Below are 21,972 nucleotides of genomic sequence, written 5' to 3' on the forward strand. Positions count from 1 at the left end.
TGACCCACCGCTCCTCACAGCCCTCCACTGTCCAGGGCGTCCTCCTCCTCCGCCTCGGCTGGCGGTGCGGCCTGCGGCCTCCCCTCTGCTGCGCGCGCGCACCCCGCCACCCACGGGCAGTTCCCCGCTGCGGCCTGGGCGGACACCCCGAGGGCCCCGGCGCCGTGCCCGACTCCGGCCTGGCCCGGACCACGCCGAGCACTTGACAGGGGTTCTCATTTGTTGCTCAACCCACACCCTGGATGCAATTAACAGGAAGGAAGGCGCCCAAGAGGCGCTGCCGGGGTCCCGTCGCGGGTAGAGCCCGTGCGGACGCGGGCAGTTCCGAGGGCGGCCGCGCGGGGGCAGCACCCGCCCGCCTGCCACCCGGAGTTGGCCCCGGCGTGCCCCGCGTCTGGGGCGCGGAGGCGGGACTTCCGGTTCGTGGCGCCCGAGTCGTGTGGTTGCCGGAAGCGTGGTGTGGCGGCGGCAGCGGTGCTGCTCGCGGGTGAGGGTGGCGGCGGCGGCTCCCCAGACCCGGGCGGGGAGGGACGGAGGAAGGAGCGCGTGCGGTGACGGCGGGCCGGCGCGGGGGGCGGGCGCACGCGTGATGCCCGCCCCGCCCCCGAGGCCCCGGGGTCCCTGCGGCGCGGCCCGCGGTGCTGCCGGCGGCGGCCCGGGCTGGCCCTCGGCCGAGCTCCGTGCACGGGCAGTTCAGCCCGGCGTTTCGTGCAGCCGGCGGGGGCGGTGGCCACCCGTGTCCCCGTCCGGGTGCAGCCACACAGACCGCAGGGCGCGCACGCTGTTCCCCTTGCTCGTTTTCGGCCCGGCGTCGGCGCTGTGTTGTCGGGGAGGTTTCCCTGCCAGTCCCCGCCTTGTCCTGCCCTCTCGTCCCAGCCCCCCACCCCTGTGAGACTGCCCAGTCCGCCTTCCTGGCCGCGCAGCCCCGTGCCGTGTCCCACCCGTGGGTGCCGGGCCAACGGCAGGCACCGCAGCAGGCGCTGCCCGCGGCGCTTCCTCGCCTGGCCTGTCGGTCCTGCCGGCTGGGCAGTGCGTCCCTGCGCGTTTGCCGGACACCCGCTGTGTGCCGGGCTCTGTCTCGGGACGGCGGGCTGCGCCTACCGCTGTCGTCCTGGCTTCCGCTTTCACCCGGTCCGTGGGCTCGTCCTGTCCTCTCGTGCCTGCCACCGCAGCCTGCTCTTTCTGCACTGGGTGACCAGCTGCGTTGCGGGAAGAAGACGCCAGGCAGTTGGGCCACATTGGTGTCCCCCAGGCTCCCCATGGTGCTGGCCGCAGCCTCAGCAGGCAGGACCCACTCAGGTGGCTTCAGCTCGAGAGCAGAGCGGGAGTTGGCGGAGCCCGGGAGGGCGTCAGGGCATAGCCCCAGGGCTCCCCAGCCTGGCCTCTTAGAACCCGGTGCCTGCTTGGGTCAGGCTTCTGACCCCCCTGCAGGCGAGCTCGTCCAAAGGGGAGTGGTTTCTAACATCTCATAATGTTTTGGGGGCAGGCAGAAGTCATGGATATAGATGCTGAAAGAGAAAAAATAACAAAGGAAATCAAGGAGCTAGAGAGGATTTTGGATCCCGGCTCCACAAGTATCAACGTGGAGGTCTCAGAATCAAGTCTGGAATCGGATTCTGACGCAGGTAAGCTCCTCAGGGTGGCTAGAAGAGCTGTGTCTCTCTTCAGCCCCTGTCAGCTGTCTCACACTGCAGTGCTGCTGGGACCAGGCCGCTTCTCGCCGGCACTGGCCTCTGCCTTCACCCCAATGGACAGTTTGTTACTGTCCCTTCATCATTCGCCCCCGACCTGCTGGGTGCATGCGGGTGCCCTCCTCATGGTGGGCATGTGCACAAGGGGCTGGGCTGCCCTCCTCAGGAATCGGAAAGTTTGGCCACCCCCAGGCTTAAACAGTCACCATGGCTGAGATTATCCCCCCACACCCTGCTCTCTTCCCTGGGTTCGTCCCATTGCCCTCTCTCTGGGTCCCCTGCTAACAAGGCTCATATTCTGCCCACTTACCCCTGCCCTGTGCTCCTCTGGAGCCTGAGTGCCCCTCCCCGAGGCTCTTACTGGAGCCTGCCTGCATGGCCAAGCTGACCAGGGCCCCCAGTCTGCCCATCTCGCCCTAGCCCTGGACTCTGGAGAAGGCCCACCTTCTCTCCTTTCCCAGCACCCCAGGCCTTTCTTTCCCTTCCCCCTCTGACTAGCTCCACTCTCCGAGTTCCACTTCATCACTGGGAAGCCTCCCCTAATTGCACAGGTCACTGTACCCTGCATGCCTGGGGGCACTTCTTGTTGGGCCTCTGCCCTCGGACTAATACCTGCCTGCCCAGTCAGTGAGCAGTGCTCAGCCCCCAGACACTGTTGGGGACGGAGGGTCCAGAAATGCAAATCTCACCCTGAAGTCTTTCAGCCCCTCCCTCGTCTGTGGCTGCCCAGGAAATGGCCTGTGCTGAACCTGCCGGTCATCTCTTTGGTGCTTGTGGGTCCCCTCCCTAGCCACCCGTTTCCATCCTGGTCACCAACACACTGTGCTTCTGTTCCCACAGATTCGCTGCCCGATGAGGACTTGGACACTGCTGGTCCCCACATCTCGGTAACTACTGGCCTGAGCTGCTGTGCCCACCGAGACAGACACACCACCCTTCCAGCGGGCCTGGGAGGGGGAGTGCTTGGAACTCATCTTGGGGTTCCTGCATTTTATAAGGAATGTGTGTTTGTTATTCAAGAGAAAACATCACAAAATATTCATCGTCAAAACTAATATTGTCCCCAAAAGTAACCATGGTGATAGCTTGGTGTTTATCCCTCCTGACTTTTCCAAGCTCCTCCTAACATATATTTGTCTCAGTGTGACGTCACACACCTGGATCCTGCCCCTCGCAGCTCACCTCTTTGTGCCTCGGTTTTCTAATCTGTACAGTGGGGACAGTTACAACCCAAGTCAGTTTACATATATAGTGCCTGGCAAGAAATGACTCAATTATGTCAGGTATTAACTTCCATTTGGGTATTTTAGAATTTTGTGTAATTTTGGAAAATTTTTGTAGTTTCCTTTTTGTTTTTTTCCCACCAAGTCAGTAGGTATAGAGATGCCTCCTGTCTGTAGTGGCTGGCCATCCCCCAATGTGGCTTGACTGCAGCTTTTTAGACGTGTCACCCTCCTACAGACATTTGCATTGCTTCTGCTTTTCGGTTTTGCTAGTACTGCAGAGTCCAGTCCTCAGAGACCTGCCAGCGATGAAAGTCATACGGCTGATTACAGAGTGCAGGTTTCACAGACATCCTTGTTGTAGAAAGTGAAACAGCTTGTTTCCTCACACATCCTACACCCCGTATTCCTAGAAATTGAAATTCCTCATGTTGCAAATGACGGGGCGTGCACACACTCTACGTGTCCCGTGTCAGTGTGGTCTTTCACTAGCCCAGCAGCCGGAACATGGGCTCAGAGGCGTTTCGTACCACCCAGGGCCTCGCGGGTGGGGGAGTATGTGTGCCCCATTCCTTCACCTGCAGTTTCCCGTTTGTAACCAGGAAGAAGAAAGGTGGGGTGAAGGCAGCAATGATGAGGATGACCCCAAGGACAAAACGCTCCCTGAAGACCCAGAGACCTGCCTGCAGCTCAACATGGTTTACCAGGAGGTCATCCAAGAGAAGCTGGCAGAGGTCAGCCTGCTGCTGGCCCAGAACCGGGAGCAGCAGGTAGGACAGCCTCTGGCCCCGAGAAACCTCCACGGCCAGGCCCCCAGGACCAGGGTTTTGGGTCGGGTCAGCTCCCTGCTGCCCAAGTCCCCTTCTGCACAAGTAGTCACTGCTGTCTGGTGCACAGAGGGGCTCCATGTGTCTCCACAGGAGGAGGTCATGTGGGACCTGGCGGGGTCCAAAAGTTCCAAGGTGAAGGATGGCAAGAGCCTGCCCCCGAATCTGTACATTGGGCACTTCATGAAGCCCTACTTCAAGGACAAGGTCACCGGAGTGGTAAGTCAGCAAGAGGGGGCAGCTCTTTGGGGAGAGGCTTGCGTCCCCACAGTCTGTGGTGGCTGTCGTGAATTCCCTTGGCTCTTTAGGACGATATCCTCCACCATCCTAAAATTCTCTCCCGGTCCAGTGGTGAAAGTCAAGGCCACCTCCCTGGAATGGGGCAAGCCAACCTGCGCTCCACAGCTAAGCCCCAGGGACGTTTCCTGAGAGGTGGCCGTGGGTGGGCAGCTGGCAGGATTATCGAGTCCTAGCAGCACCGGGCCCGATGTTGCTATAAGCGGCCCTCCCCTCCTCGTCGACCCTGGTGGAGTCGCGGAGCCCACCCTCTGCCAATTGAGGCAGCAGCTCTGGGTCTAGGTGTCCAAGGTTAGGCCTCGCACGTGACCAGGCTCAGGAGAAGGGGTCCTGGGTACACGCTGGGCCCTCAGGTGAGCTTACCGGGATCTGTCCACATCGTGATGCTGTTTTTGTCTGACAGGGGCCACCTGCCAATGAAGATACGCGGGAGAAGGCTGCCCAGGGCATCAAGGCTTTCGAGGATCTTCTGGTGACCAAATGTAAGAGCTCAGGGCCAGCCCTGAGTGTCTGCCGAGCTCGGGCACTGCAGAGGCCTTCCCCATGCCCCTGCCCCTCCCCAGGCGTGTGCCGTGGTTCTGACAACTCTCTCCTGGGGCTTCATGGGCTCCTTTGGGTTTCGACCGTGGGACTGGCTACTCGAAGCCCCTCTCCCATGCTGAGCGAGGTCCCTGTGAGGAGCCAGCATGAGGGGCAGGCCCGGGCACCACCCCGAGGCTTCACTGTCCAGTCTCTGAACGCATCACTGTGCCAGGCCTAGGTGGACTTGTGCTCGCTGGACCGAGGCCCAGTGCCTGTGGCCTGGCCCGCTGCCGGGCCCCTGCTCTGCCAGCCCCCAGGGATGTCAACACAGACCCACTTCCTCACTGTGGGTCTCCTGGGCAGATTGTTTCCCTTTCCGTGGAAGTCAGAGCTACCAGCACAAGGGTGGTTAGAGGACCCCACAAAAGAGCGTGCGTCCAAGAGGGCATGGGTGTGAGCCGCCGGGGCGTCGTTTCTCCTCAGGGAAGAACTGGGAGAAGGCTTTGCTCCGGAAGTCAGTGGTCAGCGACCGCCTGCAGCGTCTGCTTCAGCCCAAGTTACTGAAGTGAGTGAAAACAGCCAAGGTCTGTCAGCGTCCGGTCAGCGCGTTTGGGGTAGGCAGGGGCTCCCTTTAGCTGTGCCCCCTTTTCTGCTGAGGCACTGATCCCTGAACCTCCTCCCAGAGGAGGCAGCGAGCGGCGAGACTGAGAAGAGCTGGGTGGGGCTGAGTGGCCACATTTAGTTGTCTGGCTTGGGCCGTTTCTCTGCTCTGGGCCGTGGTCTCTACCTGTGAAAAGGGGGACCATTCATGAGACCTGCTGCATGTGTGTGCCAATGGGGTGACGTCACATGATTAAGTCACAGCGCCTGTGGCCAGGCCAGGGGGTCCCAGAGGCCGCCCGCTGCCTCGTGCCTTGATGTGCAGGTTAGGATTTGCTGCAGTGACGGTTGGGTCCCTCCTCAGGCTGCAGGAGAGCTGGAATTTGTCCCTGGCCAGTTCTGGAAATGGTTGCTGAGTCTAGTGGGCAACTGCAGGCTTCAGAGGTAGCCTCTGGCCTGGCCTCATTGCTGAGCATGAGGGTCAGGGCGCCTGCGGGCACCAGCCTGGAGCTGGGGCACCGAGCTGCGAGACATGGTGGCAGCGGCAGTTACCACCACCCACATCAGCAGACCCACGGCTGCACGGCAGCTGACCTGACTGTAGTGACAGCCGAGGGGCACCGCTGCTCGCTCTGGCAAGAAAACCGAGGCCGCTCGGAGAGGCTGAGGAACTTGTCTGCGGGGTCAGAATTCAAACCGGGCCCCGAGCGTGTGCCCCCCGCCATGTGCTGTGGAGTAACCAGCCGGGCCTGCGGGAAGGTCGAGCCAGCCTGAGACCCGCAAGGTGTGCTGTCACCGTTGGTAACCTTGGCGCCTCGGCTGTGCCTTGCAGGCTCGAGTACTTAGAGCAGAAACGCAGCAGGGTGACGAGTGAGGCCGACAGGGCAGTCCTGGAGAAGCAGAGCCAGGCGGCGGACAGGGAGATCCAGGAGATCAAGTGAGCCGGGCTGGCCAGGGCGGGGCTGGCCAGGAGAGCCGAGAGGCCCGGCCTGAGCCCGCTGCCCGCGTGTCTTCCTGCAGCCAGCTCCCAGAGGAGGCCTTGCTGGGGAACAGGATGGACAGCCACGACTGGGAGAAGATTTCCAACATCAACGTGAGCACTGTCCCGGGAGCCAGGGCTGTGGGTGGGAATCGGCGAAGGCCGTATCCTCCGTGCCCACCAGACCTGTCGTCACCCCACCCCTGGCCGCACTCGAGCGTGTGCCTAGCTGTTGGAGATGCTTCACAGGGCCCTCCCCGCTGGTGCCAGGCGCCTCTTCTGAGACGCATGGTTGCGAAGGCTCCAGGCTTTGCCTCAGGAGCCAGATCTACATTTTGGCTGCCACGTGTTAGTGGCCTATACAGGTTCCCCTTCTGCCCATGTGCCCAGCTACCGCTGGCACAGCGACGGCCCCTGCAGGCTGGGTCTCTGTGTGCAGTTTGAAGGCAGCCGCAGTGCACAGGAGATCCAGAAGTTCTGGCAGAACTGGGAACACCCAAGCATCAACAAGCAGGAGTGGAGCGGGCAGGAAGTGAGCCAGCTGAAGGCCATCGCAGCCAAGCACGGCCACCTGGAGTGGCAGAAGGTCGCCGAGGAGCTGGGGGTAAGGACTGGGGCCTCTGACACTGGAGGCCAGCGGGTTTGGGGTCTTCACGGGCTGCGTCACCCCACAGCCCAGGCTGCCCCTCGGAGCTTTCACATGTCTTCATCCTGCTGCTTTCAAGGGTATGGCCCTCAGGGAGCGTGACCCTTCCCCACCTCCCTGGGCTGAGTCTGCAGGAGCTGCGGGCTCCTGAGACCCCACTGCCTCTCCAGGAGCTCCTTTGCCGTCCGTGTACATCCTGAAGGCCTCACGCCCAGTGACCGGTCTTAGCTCCGTTGACTGTTCCCGTCCTTCTCCCCATCCTTCTCTCTGCCCCCAGCAAGCTCAGAGGAGTTTATTTTGGTGGTGTTGGAGAACACTTTTCCGAGTTTCTTTTGGGTTCTTGAATAGTTTTTCTCGTTTCCTAAGGTGAGGAATGAGTTCTTCGTTTGATCTCTGTCTTTAATCACAAAAGTATTTAACGCTGCTTTTGTGACAACAGCTTCGTGTAACATGTTCTTCTTACAAACTTCTAGTGTGTGTGCTGCCAAAGTGAGCACTGAATTTCCAGTAGCTGTAATTTCAGTTTTCATTGCTTCTTTGGGTCTTAGTTTATGTAGGAATATGTCTTCTCATTTTTAAGCAGTCAGGTTTCTTGGAATTGTTTTGGTCGTTCTTTAGTTTGAATTTTATTGGCTCATGACCTGAGAACGTGATCTGTAAAATCCCCATTTCTTAATTTATTACTTTAATGGCCACTCATGTGATTGCAGCAAACCAAACTAAACTTACCAAAGCCATTTAGAAACAAAAGCGTGTTCTCTGCTCTGAGGGTCTAGGGTTCCAGTAAAGCTCATGAAACTGTTGTTTTACTGAATTTTGCTTCCAAGAGCTGTTCATTTCTCAGAGATGTATTGGTGTAACTTGGGTAAAACCTGACACAACAGTGTGGCAAAGGCATTTTCTCTTTGTATTTATAATAGTTTAGCTTTCTTTTTTTTTTTTTTTTTTAAGATTTTATTGGGGAAGGGGAACAGGAGTTTATTGGGGAACAGTGTGTACTTCCAGGACTTTTTGCCAAGTCAAGTTGTTGTCCTTTCAGTCTTAGTTGTGGAGGGCACCGCTCAGCTCCAGCTCCAGTTGCCGTTTTCTAGTTGCAGGGGACACAGCCCACCATCCCTTAACGGGAGTCGAACCGGCAACCTTGTGGTTGAGAGGACGCACTCCAACCAACTGAGCCATCCGGGAGGCAGCTCAGCTCAAGGTGCCGTGTTCAATCTTAGTTGCAGGGGGCGCTGCCCACCATCCCTTATACCTTGCGGGACTCGAGGAATTGAACTGGCAACCTTGTGGTTGAGAGCCCACTGGCCCATGTGGGAATCGAACCGGCAGCCTTCGGAGTTAGGGACATGGAGCTCTAACTGCCTGAGCCACCGGGCCGGTCCCTTGCTTTCTATTTTTAGCTGCTGTGTAGTTTGGGACATACTTTATGTTTTTATTCACTTGGTGGATTATGCTTGTAAAGAAGTTATTTTATGTGTTTATTTCATTAGCTTTGTTTCTAAAAATTTTATTTTTTTAGAGCAGTTTTAGTTTTACAACAAAATTGAGAGGAAGGTATGGGGACTTCTATACACCCTTTGCCCCCCACACATATACAGCTGTCCCCATTATCGACATCCCTTACCAGGTGGTGTTTTTTTGTTTGTTTGTTTTACCAAGGATGGACCTCCATTGACACGTCATGATCACCCCGAGTCCACAGTTGACATGAGGGCTCCCTCTTGGTGGTGTACTTCCTGTGGATTTGGACAGATGTACAGTGGTACCTCGGTTTTGTAACATCTCCGTTGACGAACATTTCAGTTTACAAATGTTGTAAATTTTATGGATCTATGGTACCATTAGATAGTAAAATTCATGCTAAATTTGCGGTTTTAGGGGTTGCTTTTAAAAGTCTGGAATGGATTAATCCATTTTGCATTACTTTCTATGGGGAAACCGTGCCTCGGTTTTCAAATGTTTCAGAACCTGAACGGTCTTCCAGAACGGATTGTGTTCGAAAACCGAGGGACCACTGTACAATGACTTGTATCTGTCACCGTGGTATCACTGCGTATCTCCACTGCCCTAAAAACCCCCGGCTCTGCCTGTTCCTGTCCCCACCGCCACCACCCCGATCTGATCTCTTTACTCTCATCGTGATGCCTTTCCCAGAGTGTCGTGTAATTGGGATCGCACAGCATGTGGCCGTCTCAGACGGGCTTTGTTCTGTTAGTGATTTGCATTTAAGCCTCCTCCAGGTTTTCTCATGGTGTGACAGCTCATGTCTCTTTAGCTGAGTAATGTTCCATGTCCGGATGGACCGCGGTTTATCCCTCACCCACTGGAGGACATCCTGGTGGCTTCTGAGGTTGTCAGTTATGAATGGAGCTGCTCTGAGCGTCCATGTGCAGGTTTCTGTATGGACACGTTTTCCACTCTATTGGGTAAATACCAAGGAGCGTGATTGTTGGATCACACAGTAAAAGTGTGTTTAGTTTTGTGACAAATCGTCTAAATGTCTCCCCCAGTGGCTGCACCGCCTGCATCCCCACCAGCCATGAATGGGGTTCCTGGGTCCCTGTCCTCCCAGCACTGGAGTGGTGAGCATTCTGGATTATGGCCATTCTGAGAAGCCTGATGGGGTCTCGATTTAATTTGCATTTCCCGGGTGACCTGAGGTGGAGCTTCTCGTATGCTGATTGGCCATCTGTGTGTCTTCATTGACAACGTGTCTGTGAAGGTCCATGGTCCATTTTTCATACCAGACTTTTTCTTATTGTTGAGCTTTAGGAGTTCTTTGTATCTTCTGGACATCAGTCCTTTATCAGATGTGTCTTTGGCAAGTATTTTCTCCCTGTCTGCTGCTTGTCTTCTCATTCTCTTAACACTCTCACAGAACAGAAGTTGGCAGTTTTAGTGAAGTTCAATTTATCAGTTATTTCTCTCATGGATCATGTTTTTGGTGTCTAAGAGGTACCACCATCAGCAGGGCGCCCTGCACATGGCCCCCCACACATGTACCCCTGGGCCTCCCCCAAGACGGGCCTCAGACACCCCCTCAGTCTCCGTAGGCACCGCGGCAGCGCTTGCCTCCAAGTCGGGAGAGGCAGGTGCTGTGCCGGCAGCCCTGCCCCAGGCTTTGTGGACAAGCTTCCATGGAGTGTGTGAGCTTGTAGTTCAGTTTCGGAGTCATCTAAATGAAGCACACGGAGTCTGTCGCTGCTGCTTCTCCCGAACCTATGCTTTTCCGTAAACGTCTATTTCCGTCATGGGGATGCCTTGCTATCCCCACAGCGTTGTGGTGGGAGGAAGGAGGTCATTGGTTCACAGCAGCGCCTCAGCACACGGCGCCTCTCACCCTGCGGTGCCCCGGATGCCCGTCTGCACGGACGCGCCCAGTGACCCCTTTGCTTCGGCCGGGGCCTCGGGCAGACCGGCCGCAGCGCTTTCCAGTGCCTGCAGCAGTACCAGCAGCACAACGCGGCCCTGAAGCGCAAGGAGTGGACGGAGGAGGAGGACCGAATGCTCAGCCAGCTGGTCCAGGAGATGCGTGTCGGCAGCCACATCCCCTATCGCAGAAGTGAGTCCTGGAGGCCCATCCCAGTGTCCCCGGCCAGGGGCGTGCGGGCAGAGGCGGTTCCTGAGGACACTGTGAGAGGGGTTCTGTCGCCCTGGGCGTCCCGCTTCCTCTCCGGTGACCCCGGGAGTGCAGCGTTCACAGGGCCCCTCTGCCTGCAGTCGTCTACTACATGGAAGGGAGGGACTCCATGCAGCTCATCTACCGGTGGACCAAGAGCTTGGACCCCAGCCTGAGAAGGGGCTACTGGGCCCCGGAGGAGGACGCGGTAGGTGTGCGGGCCCTGGGATGTGGCCTCCGGGCCCCACGTCCCCACTGTAAGCGGACGGAGTCGGGGCTGGGAGACAGCGTCACAGTCTGTGTATCACCTCCTGCAGAAGTTGCTTCAAGCCGTTGCCAAATACGGGGAGCGGGACTGGTTTAAGATCCGGGCAGAGGTGCCGGGGAGGAGCGATGCCCAGTGCCGAGACCGGTGAGTGAGATGCAGCCGGCGAGGGCCGCGGTGCTCGGCGGGCCCGGAGGCAGCTCGGTGCCAGCTTGACCCATCAGGACAGGAGCACTATTTACCTAAAACCAGCCCTGTTGTCGAGGCTCCTCTCCCACGTCCCCGATGGGCAGCGCCCCTGGCGGGTGGCTTCAGCTCCTTTCTTTTCTCAGCGTGCTCTATTATTTAACGGTTTTATTAAGATGTCATTCACATCCAACTCACCCTTTTAAAGTACATAGTTCTGTGGTATTTAGTGTATTCATTGAGCTGTTGTTCTTAGAACATTTGATCACCCCACAAAGAAACCTGTTCCCCAGACAAAAAAACAAGCGATTTGGAAATGGGCAGAGGACCTGACTAGACATGTCTGCAAAGAAGACACATTAATAGCCATTAAACACTTGGAAAGAGGCTGACACCGTTAGTCGTTACAGAAATGCAAGTCAAATCCACAGTGACGCACCACTTCACACATTAGGGCGGTTATTGTTTTAAAAAATGGAAAGTAACCAGTGTGGTGAGGGTGTAGCGAAGTTGGAGCCCTGAGCACTGCTGGGGGGGGCGTAAGACGGTGCGGCCGCTATGGAAAGCGGTGTGGACGGTCCCCACGGGTCATCCAGAACTGCCGTGTGATGCAGCCGTCCACTGCATGCCCGAAAGGCTGGACAGGGCCTCAGACACTTTTCTGCACGCCGTGTTCCTAGCAGCACCGTTCACAGCAGCCACGGGGGGAGACACGTAGTGCCCACTGACAGGAGGGAGCAGGATGACGGGGGGGTGAAGCGTGTGGACCACACGGTATTACGCAGCCTTAGAAACGAGTGAAACCCTGATGTACATTGCGACATGGACAAGCCTTGCAAACATCGGGACATGTTGTGTGCACGGAAGCACTGCATTCTCCCCAATACACACCTTGGACTGGAGTCCCGGGTCACAGGGCAGTTCTGATAAACCTGGAGGAACCGCCCCACTGCTGTCCAGTGGCTGCCCACGGGCCATCCACCCTCAGTGGGCGAGGCCCTCCTACCACGTCTTCACCACCACCATTGTTACTGGGGTGCAGCCGTCCTCGTGAGGTGAGGGGGCATCTCGTGGCCCCCGCGCTGATTGGCCATTTGCATCTCTTCTCTGGAGAAATGTTTTTGGTGCATCTTTAAAATCGAGTTGTTTTTTGTTACTGAGTCGAAGAATTTTCTGTGAACTCCACATAGAAGTCCCTTCTCTGGTGTACGGTTTGCAGATACTCTCCTAACCTGTGGGTCGTTTTTCATTTTCTGGATGGTGACCTTTAAGGCACAAAAGTTTTCAATTTTGAGAAAATCCAGTTATTCTGTATTTTTCTTTGGTCGTCTGTGCCTTTGGTGTCAAATCTCAGGAAGCGTTTGCAGACGCCAGGACAGTGGCAGGGAGCCGCTCTACCATCTAAAACGTCCGTTTGTTTTCGTGTCATTTCCAGATACCTCAGAAGATTACATTTCAGCTTGAAAAAGGGACGATGGAATTCAAAAGAAGAGGAGAAGTTAATTGAATTAATAGAGAAACACGGTGTTGGTAAGTAGCATCGGCACGGATTGTGGTGGCCCCGAGCTGGCGGTGAAGGTCTGCGGCCCTGTGGAGGCCGGCGGTCTGCCCGCCCCCAGGCTGCCTCCCTGCGGTCGTCACTCCCACCCCGTGCCGACATCTTGGCAGATGGCGGAGGTTTTCCCATTGTGTAGACAAATTCGCATTCTCCATAGAAAATTTGGAAGTAGAGATGTGTAAAAAGAAGGCAAGTGCTGTAACTCAGGTCGTCACCCAAAGATGCCTGTAGGCAGCCCCTGTGCCCACGTCCTGGCTGCTTTTCCAGAAAAGGCTGTGTTTTCAGTTGAATCATTCAATTTAATGTAGTTGGGCCAGCTATGTCTTAACTTTACGACGAAGGTTTTCAGACGTGGGGGCAGTGGGAGGGTGAGCAGGAGCCCTGTCCTGACGGAACACAATGCCCTTCTGGAAGGGGCCCAAGCACAGCTCCAAGAAGAGCCCTTTTGTCCAAGCTGGTAAGCTTGTGTCGTCAAAGACCATGCATGGGAAGTAACTGCCATGTCGTTTGCTTTTGTAGGTCACTGGGCAAAAATAGCTTCTGAACTACCCCATCGGACGGGCTCCCAGTGTCTGAGCAAGTGGAAAATCATGGTCAGGGTGAGGTGTCACCTGTGGGTTCGCCTCACCGTGTTAGCCTCACCGTGGGGCGGGATGAGAGGCTGGCCTACCCGCCTGTTGTCCCCTGTCTGAGTCTGGTATGAGGCCCCCAAACAGCCCGTCTCCCACAGAAACAGCAGCGTCGGGGGAGGAGGCGGCGTCCGCCCCCTCGCAGCATTCAGTGGAGCTCCAGCAGTGGGGACAGCAGCTCCAGCAGCAGGGATGGCAGCTCCAGCAGTGGGGACTCGGAGCCAGAGCTGGAGCCAGAGCCGGAGCCAGAGCTAGAGACCCAGGCGGGTAGCCAGGCGCTGCCGTCAGCACAGCACGTGGTGCCGGCCATGGACCTGTGGGTTCCTGCCAGGCGGAGCGCCGGCGAGCTGTGGCGGGGAGCTGCCTCCCCCAGCCTTCCCAAGGGCTCCGAGGCGGCCCCAGGTGGCAGCAGGGCGGTGGGCAACGCAGCCTCAGCCCCCTCCGTGACCCACAGCGCCGGCCTGAGAGGCGTGGGGTACCCACGCTCCACGGACACTCAGCCCTCGAGCTCAGAGGGGCAGGCAGACGAGGTGGGCATGGGCCCCGGTGCACCCCCAGCTTGGGCATGGAGGGAATAGGTGCTGCTGCTCTGCCATCACTGAGGCTGGCGCTTGGGGATGGTGGGCCGGCCATGTACCCGGTGGAGGGGGGCAGACGCGCCTATCCTTGATCATGGAATGTTTGCTTCTGGCCCTTTTCGGGAGAACCGGGCCCAGGGCAGCAGCCTTCCTTACTAAGGCCGATGGCCTTGTTTTCCCCATTTGTTTGCCCTAAAAGCTACATGAAAGAACTGCTGAGGGCACCTGGACCTGGAGCCCTTTCTGAAGCGTTTCACCCCAAGTGGGGTGGGGTGGGGTGCGGTGAGGAGGAGCCATTTCCCCAGAGCTGCATCCGTTTGCCCACCCGCTTGGTCTGACCTTGCTGGTCGAGTGTGCCTGGCTCAGTGGGTCCTGGTGGGGTCGGGGCCCTGGGCACAGGCACAGCTCTGGTTGCCTCCGGAGTGGCAGTCGGGATTGAACAGGCTGGTCTGTCCTGGTAGAGGTTGAAGTCTCTGACGTCTGAGGGGACAGTGGCAGGCAGAGTGCACACCCAGAGCTCCTGTGCTGCTGCACAGGCTTGTGTCTTCCTGCGCCTGTCACTGCAGGGCCCAAGCCCCCAGCCCAGTCTTCTTGCAGGCATTTGGTTCCGTCGGGCAGCTGGCGGGGGCAGTGGGCACCCCCTCAGTCCTGGGGGAGGCGCTGCCTGAGGCCACCACACTTGACAGCATTTGCCACCAGCCGGGGTGTGGGTGCCCAGCTGGCAGGCCGTGCCAGCGCCCCCACGTCAGCTTCACTTGCTCTTTCTGTCAGAGTGGGAGGCGTCTCCTGAAACTGCCCCTGGAGACGGTGCTGCGGGTGCTCAGGACCAGCATGGCTGCCGGGGGCCGGACACGGGTAAGGGCCTGCCCCGGCCGTGCGTGCCTGCACACCCACCGCCACACCCCACCCCTGTTCCCCTCCTGTTCTGGGCGTCCCCCCACCACCACCCGTTTTGGGACATGGAAGTAATGGAGGACGGTGAGGGTGGGGGCCCAGGTGCCTTTGTCCTTTCACAGAAGGAAAAGCTGAAGCAGCCATGTGCGTCTGGCTCTTCCCCTGGGCCCAGCCCCGCTGGCAGCAGCTCGGCCAGGCCCCATGCGCGGCAGCCGTGGCAGCAGCCCCGGGGACATGCCCTGCAGAGGAGGCTCCTGGAGCGCAGGCTTCTGATGGCTGTGAGCCTGTGGATGGGGGATGTCGTCCTGCCCTGCACCCCTCGGAGGCCCGCTACTCACACTCGAGGTACTGCCCTGCAGCCCCTCGGGGAGCCTGCTGTGGGGCCGGGGCGGGGAGAGGAAGGGGCACTCGAGGTGTCTTTCTAGAAGTGTGCTTGGAAGGGTGTGGGTTTTGCCTCTGTCATCCTGCTTAGCACACGGTGGTCAGCTCAGGAGGTGGCCCAACATTCAGCCTCAGCAGGGGCGTCTCAGGATCGGGGACGTGTGTGTGGGTGGACGTTTCTGAGAGCTGGTTGCGTTGTCTGAACATCTTGACTATCAATCTCTGGCGCTCAGGAGTGCCTGTCCCCCAAGTCTGAGCGGAGGACTGGCCAGGGACAGCCTGCCCCCTGGGCCCCACCTTTCTTGGTTGAGCACAGTGGCAGCTGAATTTGGGGTTCTTTGGGGATTCCAAAGAATGGCGCCCAGTCTCTGGGGCTCTTAGGGCCTCTAGGAGGGGCACGTGGCAGCTGGGGCCACTTGACGCATGTGCCCTTGTCCCCTCAGCGGATGTCATCGGGATGCAGCTGCAGGACACCCGTCTGGCCAGCACCCCGGTATTCACCGTCTTCATTCAGGTGAGCTGCCCACCATGCAGCTCCCTCCTCTGTCTGTCTCCATGGTGGACTTGAGAGTGTGCAGCGGAGCAGCTCCCGGAGGCCAGCTTTCTGAAGTTGTGGGGCCTTGGAAACGGTGGCTCACTGGACGGGGCAGTGCCCGTCCCCGCCGTTGTCAGTGGAATGACGCTGAGGGGCGCACAGTGGGACCTGCTCCGTGAGAGGCCGTGGTCATGGCAGGCCCGAGGCCCACTGCAGGCACCATTGCCTTCTGGGCCCTTGGGAGGTGGGGGGCAGCCTGAGGGCAGGGAAGAGCCTCCTGTCACATGGCGTGTCACACGTGTCACATGTCCCTCAGCTGTTCCAGATTGACACTGCTGGCTGCATGGAGGTTGTTCGGGAGAGGAAGGCCCAGCTGCCCGCCCTGCCCCAAGCTGGCACTCAGGACCCACCATGGCGGGTTCTACAGGTGAGACGTGGGCTCCCCTGGCTCCTGCCACCCTTCCCTCCCGTCCACCAGGCCAGTGCGGGGTGTAGGTGGCGTTGGTCTAGCCAGGCGGTGAGGGGGTGCCCACTCTTTGTAGGCAGAGCAAGCATCCCGGGGTTGAAAGCAGCCCCTTCCCCCACAGCAGCCCTCAGGCAGGGATCTGCGCATGTCAGTCTGTCTGTCAGTGAGGGTGTAGAGCCTGAGGGCTGGGAGGAGGCACGTCCAGGGGTGCAAGGCCAGAGCCGACACTCAGGCCCATCTGGCTCAGCACCTGCTTCTCCCACCGCACTCACCACCTCTCCTGGGGTGGCATGCCTGTGCAGGTGGCCAGGCCCATGGGGTCCGTCAGCAAGATGCCATGTTCCAGAGCCCAGTCACTGCTGGAGGAAACCCGAGTGGTGTGGCTGGTCTGAGAACCAAGTGCGGCCTGTGCCCTCCTGCCCACACAGCCAGGCCCCTGCCAGTCCCTGCAGCCTAGCCCAGACCCACCGAGATGAGCTCTCCCAAGGGAGCCTTTGGGTGGGGCTGCGTGAGAACGGAGGCCAGGTGCCGGGGGGTGTGGGCTGCCAGGGCCGTGAGGGCTGTCCAGGCCCAGGCCCACGGCCTCTGAGTTGCATGTGGGAGGTGGTGTAGGAGGCAGGCCCTGGTGCCTGGGCCTTGTCCCCGCTGCAACCGAGAGGTGAGCGATGGTCTTCGTGGTGGAGAAGTGGGTCTGGGCCCCTGGGGACCTCCCTGAGATGCTGACTCGCCCCTTCTTTTTCAGGAGCCCTCAAGTGCCCAGAACACCCCAGGTACTGCCTCTCTCTAGCTCTTGACCATTTTGTCTAGTGGGGAGAGGCCAGACCTCCCCCAGACTTTGCGTTCCAGGCTGGGAACAGCATGGCCAGGGTCCCTGAGGGGGTTCTTTGTCCAGGTCCCACAAGAGGGACAAGAGCCTGGCTGTCCTGAGTTGGGGAGATGGAGAAGACCCTCCTAGGGCACCCACCTGTGAGCACAGCAAGTGAGCCGAGGCCTCCCCAGCACAGACGCAGGAGGTGGGGTCTCTCCTGCTGCTGGTGGCTGCCAGGCCCACCGTGCCAACAGAATCGGGCGAGGGTCTGGGCTGCTAAGAGATGATGCAAGGAGGGGTGGGCAGGGGTGCCCACAACCTTGTTCTGAAGAGGTTTGAGATTTCGGGGTGAAGTGTAGGGCAGGCGAGGGCTGGGCTTCCACATATAGCTGGCCTTGGCTGGTGCCCAACGGGCACGGGTTGGGGGTGCCGTGTGTGGGGTGGTCTGGGAACGTGTGGCCAGACTGGAGAACCCCTTGGCCTGGATGCCAGGCTCCTGCTTCCACAGTCCCAGCAGTTAACGCACCGAGAGGGCCTACCGGCTGGGCGCAGGGGCCAGGCCTGTGTCTGGGCCAGTCACCTGGACCTCATCAGTGTGTTCTGCTCTCCCTCAGGCAGCCTCTTGCAGAACGTGCCCTCCCGAGAAGCTGCAAAGAGCTCTAGCTGCAGAAGGAGTGGGGGGCTGCAGACCTGCCGGGCCGAGTCCACTCCGCAGGCGCCCCCACCGGCTCCGTGCGGCCCCCGTCCCAAGCCCAAGACTGTGTCCGAACTGCTTCGGGAGAAGCGTCTGCGGGAGGCCCGAGCCCGCAAGGCTGCCCAGGGCCCCGTGGTTCTCCCACCCCAGCTGCTGGTCTCCTCACCAGTGATCCTGCAGCCCCCGCTGCCGCTGGCCTCCCAAGGCGTTCCAGCCACAGGGCCAACCATCCAAAACTCGGCATTCGCTGGGCCCGGGGCCGCTGCAGCGGCCAGTCCACGTACTTCAGGCGCCTGGGCCTCAGCTGAAGACAAGGGACCCCTCGCGCTGCAAACCTTGGCCATTGCTCCTGCCTCCACTGTGGCTGTGAAGGCCCCAGCCTCCCCTGCTGCTTCCAGGGCCCCGGTCCTGGGCCCCAGCCAGGTCCCTCTCAGCAGCCAGTTGAGCAGTCTTGGACAGTCCCAGGCCCCTGCCACGTCCCGTAAGCAGGGACTGCCTGAGGCGCCACCCTTTCTCCCTGCAGCCCCCAGCCCGGCTCAGCTGCCCATGCAGCCTCTCAGCCTGACACCAGCTCTGGGCACCCACAGGGGTGGACCAAACGTGGCAGCCAGCACCCCTCTGCCTGTCACCTTGGTGCTTACAGCCCAAGGGCTGCTGTCCGTGCCCATGCCAGCCATGGTGGGCCTTTCCAAGGCGGCAGCGACCCCTGAACCCAAAGGGCTGTTGGTGACTCTGTCACCCTCCGTGACTGAGACTCAGGCAGGCCAGGGCCTGGTCAACACGGGCACAGACTCAGAGCCTCGCTCCAGGACAGACCTCGTGACCCGTTCGACACCCCTCCCATCCCAGAGCTCTGCAGAAGTGGACAGCGATGGGGCTCGTGCCCCTGGCGGACACTCTTCCCCTGGAGAGGCCCAGGTGGCTGGGGAGACAGCCTCCCAGGCTGCACTCCTGGCTGACCACCCTGCAGCACGACCCAACCAGCTGCCTCCACATGGTGGTGATGGCCCGGGAGGGACACCGGGGTCCCCCTCAGCGCCAGGGGAGACCAAGGGGCCTCCGGACTTGCAGAGGCAACCCCCACCCCAGCTTGGGCCTGAGAAGGGTGCCCTGGACCTAGGTCTCCTCTCCCAGGAGAGTGAGGTGGCCGTGCGGGAGTGGCTGAGGGGACAGCGGGGGGTGTGTGTGCCTCCCCTGAGGAGCAGGCTGCCCTACCAGCCCCCCACCCTGTGCAGCCTGCGCGCACTGTCCGGCCTCCTCCTCCACAAGAAGGCACTGGAGCGCAAAGCCGCCACCCTGGGGGTGCCCGGCGGGGCAGCAGGAGCCCTGCAGGCCTCCTTGGGACCGCTGCAGCACAGCCCAGCCTACCTGCTGCTGAAGGCGCGCTTCCTAGCGACCTTCACCCTCCCCGCGCTCCTGGCCACACTGTCCCCTCACGGTGTCCCCACCACCCTGTCAGCAGCCGTGAGGGCAGACTCCGAGAGCGAGGACACCGAGAGTGAAGATGACGGTGTGGGGCAGCTGGAGCTCTCTGGTGGCCACAGGCAGCCCGGCTGCTGGGCGAGCGGCAGTCCCCAGGGAGGGCCAGCAGCCACAAGCCCTGCTCAGGTAGGTGGCTGTGGGCACACAGCCTTCACCCCACTTCCCTGCTCCCCACAAGGCACCCTTGCCTGCCTGCAGTGTGTGGCCTGCCCAGAGTGCGGGACGTGGGGGCTGGGGACAGAGCAAGTGGAAGTAGTGGCCAGGAGAGACAGCTGGCGGGTTTCTGGGGAGGAGGAAACTGGCTCCCAGCCTGCCCAGTGGTATGTAGGTGGTGCAGCCGTCGCCACCCCTTTTGGCCAGTGTGGGAATTGGGGGAAAGGAACCTCACTTCTAACATGGGGAGATCCCCAGCTGCTCTTGGGGCTGCCAGCCATGAGGCCTTGTCAGGGAGAAACTGGCCTGGGGCTCCAGGCTTCCCCCGCACACACGCCGCTCACACGCAGGGGCTGGCGGCAGCCCGGCACACACTTCTGTGAATGGCACATGCCTCCAGGGGTCAGCTCTGGCACAGCCCCGTCGGGAGGCTTCCTGAGCTGCGGAGGTGGTACCCTCGTCCCGATTTCCCAACCAGAAACCTGACACAAACACGTGCAGGAAGGTGTCCCCACATCTGTAGCTGTGTGTGCCCAGGAGTCCCCAGGAAGGCTGCCTCTGTCCTAACCAGGCTGAGCTGGAGAGTTGGGCACTTTGTGCCGTGTCAGCGAGGTTGTCCAGAGCCCTTGCAGCTGTGTGGGGAGCATGCGGTGGCCCTCCCAGAGATCACCTCCACAAGCAGTCCCTCCTCGTCCCCACCTGGGGTGGCCATGGCCACACGGGAGGCAGGGCTGTGGCTGGGGCCTGTGCCACCCTGCACACTCAGTCCACCTTGGCCTGCTGGGACTGTCACCTCCATCCCCAGGGGCCTTGCCGAGGGGTCCCAGGGCTGTCTTCTGGGCTGACGTGCAGTGGAAGACGTTGTTGGACTCCACATGTCACAGGGAAGAGGCTCCCTGTCCCCCACTGTGTGTGCAGCCTCTCCACCCCCACCAAGTCTCTGCCCTGCTGGCCCAGCCAGGACCATGACACATGAGGCTGGCTCTTGGCTATTGAGAGGGGTTTGGAGACCCCAGGTGAGAGTGAGGTCAGCAGAAAGCCAGAGCCCACACGTGGCCCCAGCATCCCTCCCGGTCCTTGCCTGCTACACCCATGCGTGTGTTGGGGTCACCTGCTGCTGCTGGCACCGCAGTTTGCCTGGGAGCTGCTCTCCGCAAGCATAAGCCTGAGGAGCTGCCTGTCCCAGGTGTTGGGGGACACGGCATCCATAGGCCCCTCGGCTCCTTGCTGCTCCTGACTGCCACCCACCCCCTGCCCATCCCGGCTGGAGGGTCACTCTTGTCCCCCCACCTGGGTTTTGTTTCAGGGAGCCCCAGAGCCTGGCGAGGGCTCTGCCCCCTCCTGCCCAAACGATTATGACGACTTTGACGTGCTCAGGACCCGGCATGCTCGACACGCCCGGAAGCGGCGGAGGCTGGTGTGAGCAGCACGGTGAGTGTGGGAAGCAGGTGCCTGGCACCAGGAAGGGACGGGCCCTGACTTCAGCTCTGCACGGGGCAGGTGGGCCAGGCTACCTGTGTGCTGGGCTCTGTGGGGTTAGGGTGGCGCCAGGGTCAGGAGGCCTTCCTGGGAGCTGGCTAATCCTCAGCTGCCACATGTCTCCTGGCACTTCCTTCCTGCTGTCCCCTCCCTCCCTCCATCCTGGTCTCTGCTCAGTGGTCGGCTCCTCAGACACACCTTCCCTGACCACCATCCTAAGGCGGCGTGGCCATCCCAACGTCTGTCTGTCCTGATGCACTTGCTACTCCGTGACTGCCTGGCCACAGACTGTCCACTGTCTGCCTTGAACATGAGTCCAGACAGCAGGCACTGAGTAGATGCTCAGCACACACAGGTGGGGTTCATGAAACAGACGAGGGGGGGAGGAGGCCGTGGCCGGCAGGTCCCGGAGGCAGGAGCCAGCTCCTCTGACTGTGGCCTAGGAGGGGGCGGGCGCCGCAGAGGGGACATCACACTTGCCGCACCCCCCCTCTGGCTGCATGACTTGTCCTCTCCCACAGGGCACAGTGCCACTTTGGTTCCTGCTCCTCCACAGGGCCATGGCGGGGTTCAGGATCTCCCACCACCCAGGTGTCCTTGTGGTCCAGGACTGCCTGGCCTGGATGCCCACAGCTGCTGCAGTGGGGCGGGGCCACCGGCCGGGAACCCACCACTCACCGTGAAGGAGAAAACAGCCAGGGGCCGGGTTGGCTCTGCCAACAGTGACGGCGTTGTCACAGGCTCTCCTGGTCCCAAGTGCAAATTGGAATATTTGAAGGAATTAAGTAAATGTCCTATTTTTTAATTAAAAAGCAAGCCACAGAGTCTTGTGGTCTATCCTGAGCTACGAGACGACATGCAGAGGGATTGGGCCTCCGCAAGGCATGGGGGAAGAGAGGCAGCAGCCTTCTTACGACAAGCGCTCGTGGCTACCAGCCATCTGGGTGCCCCCACAGGGACAAGGGGGACCCACTTCTGCTGCCGTCCGGACCACAGTCTGGCCCAGGTGCTCTTCCTCTTGTGCAGGCGTTTCTTCAGCGTAAGACTGAGCCTCGGCCGTCTCCACCCCTCTGCCAAGAACACTGGCTGGGGTTCGGTGTACAGCCTCTGAGGTGCTCAGCATGTCTCCTGGCCCCGAGCCTCCAAAGCGGCACCTGTCTCCCCTTCACTCCCACCAGACACCACGCATCACACCTCCCAAGGGCCACTCGTCACTCGGTTGCCTGTGTGTGCACATGCGTGCTTTGTGCCCAGTGCTCCCCACCCATTTCCAGTTTTCCTTGTGACTCTCTGATCTGTGGGTCACTGACCAGTGTGTATTTAACTTCCGAGTATGCAGGGCCTGTCCAGGGAGCTTGATTCCTAATCTGGAGCGTAACCCTGACGCACTGAGAACACAGCATATTATTACTCAGTGCCCCTTTGTTAGTCTTGTTTGACCAAGTGGGGAAAGTGGGTGG

The 21,972-nt window shown here is 60.0% G+C and overlaps 1 protein-coding gene across 6 annotated transcripts; it reads left to right on the top strand.

Moving 5' to 3' along the window:
- The first annotated feature begins 424 nt into the window (after positions 1 to 424).
- Positions 425 to 21,335, top strand: SNAPC4 (small nuclear RNA activating complex polypeptide 4). Of its 6 annotated transcripts, XR_013994524.1 has the most exons (25): positions 599 to 1,299; positions 1,487 to 1,625; positions 2,532 to 2,578; positions 3,517 to 3,684; positions 3,835 to 3,960; positions 4,442 to 4,520; positions 5,044 to 5,125; positions 5,993 to 6,097; positions 6,181 to 6,253; positions 6,579 to 6,743; positions 10,200 to 10,347; positions 10,506 to 10,612; positions 10,722 to 10,816; positions 12,291 to 12,385; positions 12,933 to 13,012; positions 13,144 to 13,572; positions 14,392 to 14,475; positions 14,637 to 14,859; positions 15,339 to 15,409; positions 15,747 to 15,857; positions 16,639 to 16,666; positions 17,319 to 19,006; positions 20,340 to 20,464; positions 20,690 to 20,867; positions 21,069 to 21,319. XR_013994524.1 is itself a non-coding variant. In XM_081067424.1 (24 exons), the coding sequence occupies exons 2-23, from the start codon at positions 1,496 to 1,498 to the stop codon at positions 20,454 to 20,456; spliced, it is 4,251 nt and encodes a 1,416-aa protein (XP_080923550.1). In that variant the 5' UTR covers positions 425 to 487; positions 1,487 to 1,495; the 3' UTR covers positions 20,457 to 20,464; positions 21,069 to 21,335. The 6 variants fall into 6 exon arrangements, 5 of the variants coding, with proteins under 5 accessions (XP_080923550.1, XP_080923551.1, XP_080923547.1 ...); XM_081067424.1 differs by lacking the exons at positions 599 to 1,299; positions 20,690 to 20,867 and adding an exon at positions 425 to 487 and having other exon boundaries at positions 21,069 to 21,335; XM_081067425.1 differs by lacking the exons at positions 599 to 1,299; positions 20,690 to 20,867 and adding an exon at positions 431 to 487 and having other exon boundaries at positions 21,034 to 21,319.
- Positions 21,336 to 21,972: the final 637 nt, after the last annotated feature.

Source organism: Rhinolophus hipposideros (assembly GCF_964194185.1).
Source record: "Rhinolophus hipposideros genome assembly, chromosome: 11".
Classification (NCBI taxonomy): Eukaryota; Metazoa; Chordata; class Mammalia; order Chiroptera; family Rhinolophidae; genus Rhinolophus; species Rhinolophus hipposideros.

Bases quoted from the DNA above. Each gene is read 5' to 3' on its own strand.
- SNAPC4 (XM_081067423.1), top strand. From the start codon at position 1,472: ATGTTTTGGGGGCAGGCAGAAGTCATGGATATAGATGCTGAAAGAGAA. The intron at 6,254-6,578 runs GTGAGCACTGTC...CTCTGTGTGCAG, and splicing joins AGAAGATTTCCAACATCAAC to TTTGAAGGCAGCCGCAGTGC. The intron at 10,348-10,505 runs GTGAGTCCTGGA...CTCTGCCTGCAG, and splicing joins CCACATCCCCTATCGCAGAA to TCGTCTACTACATGGAAGGG.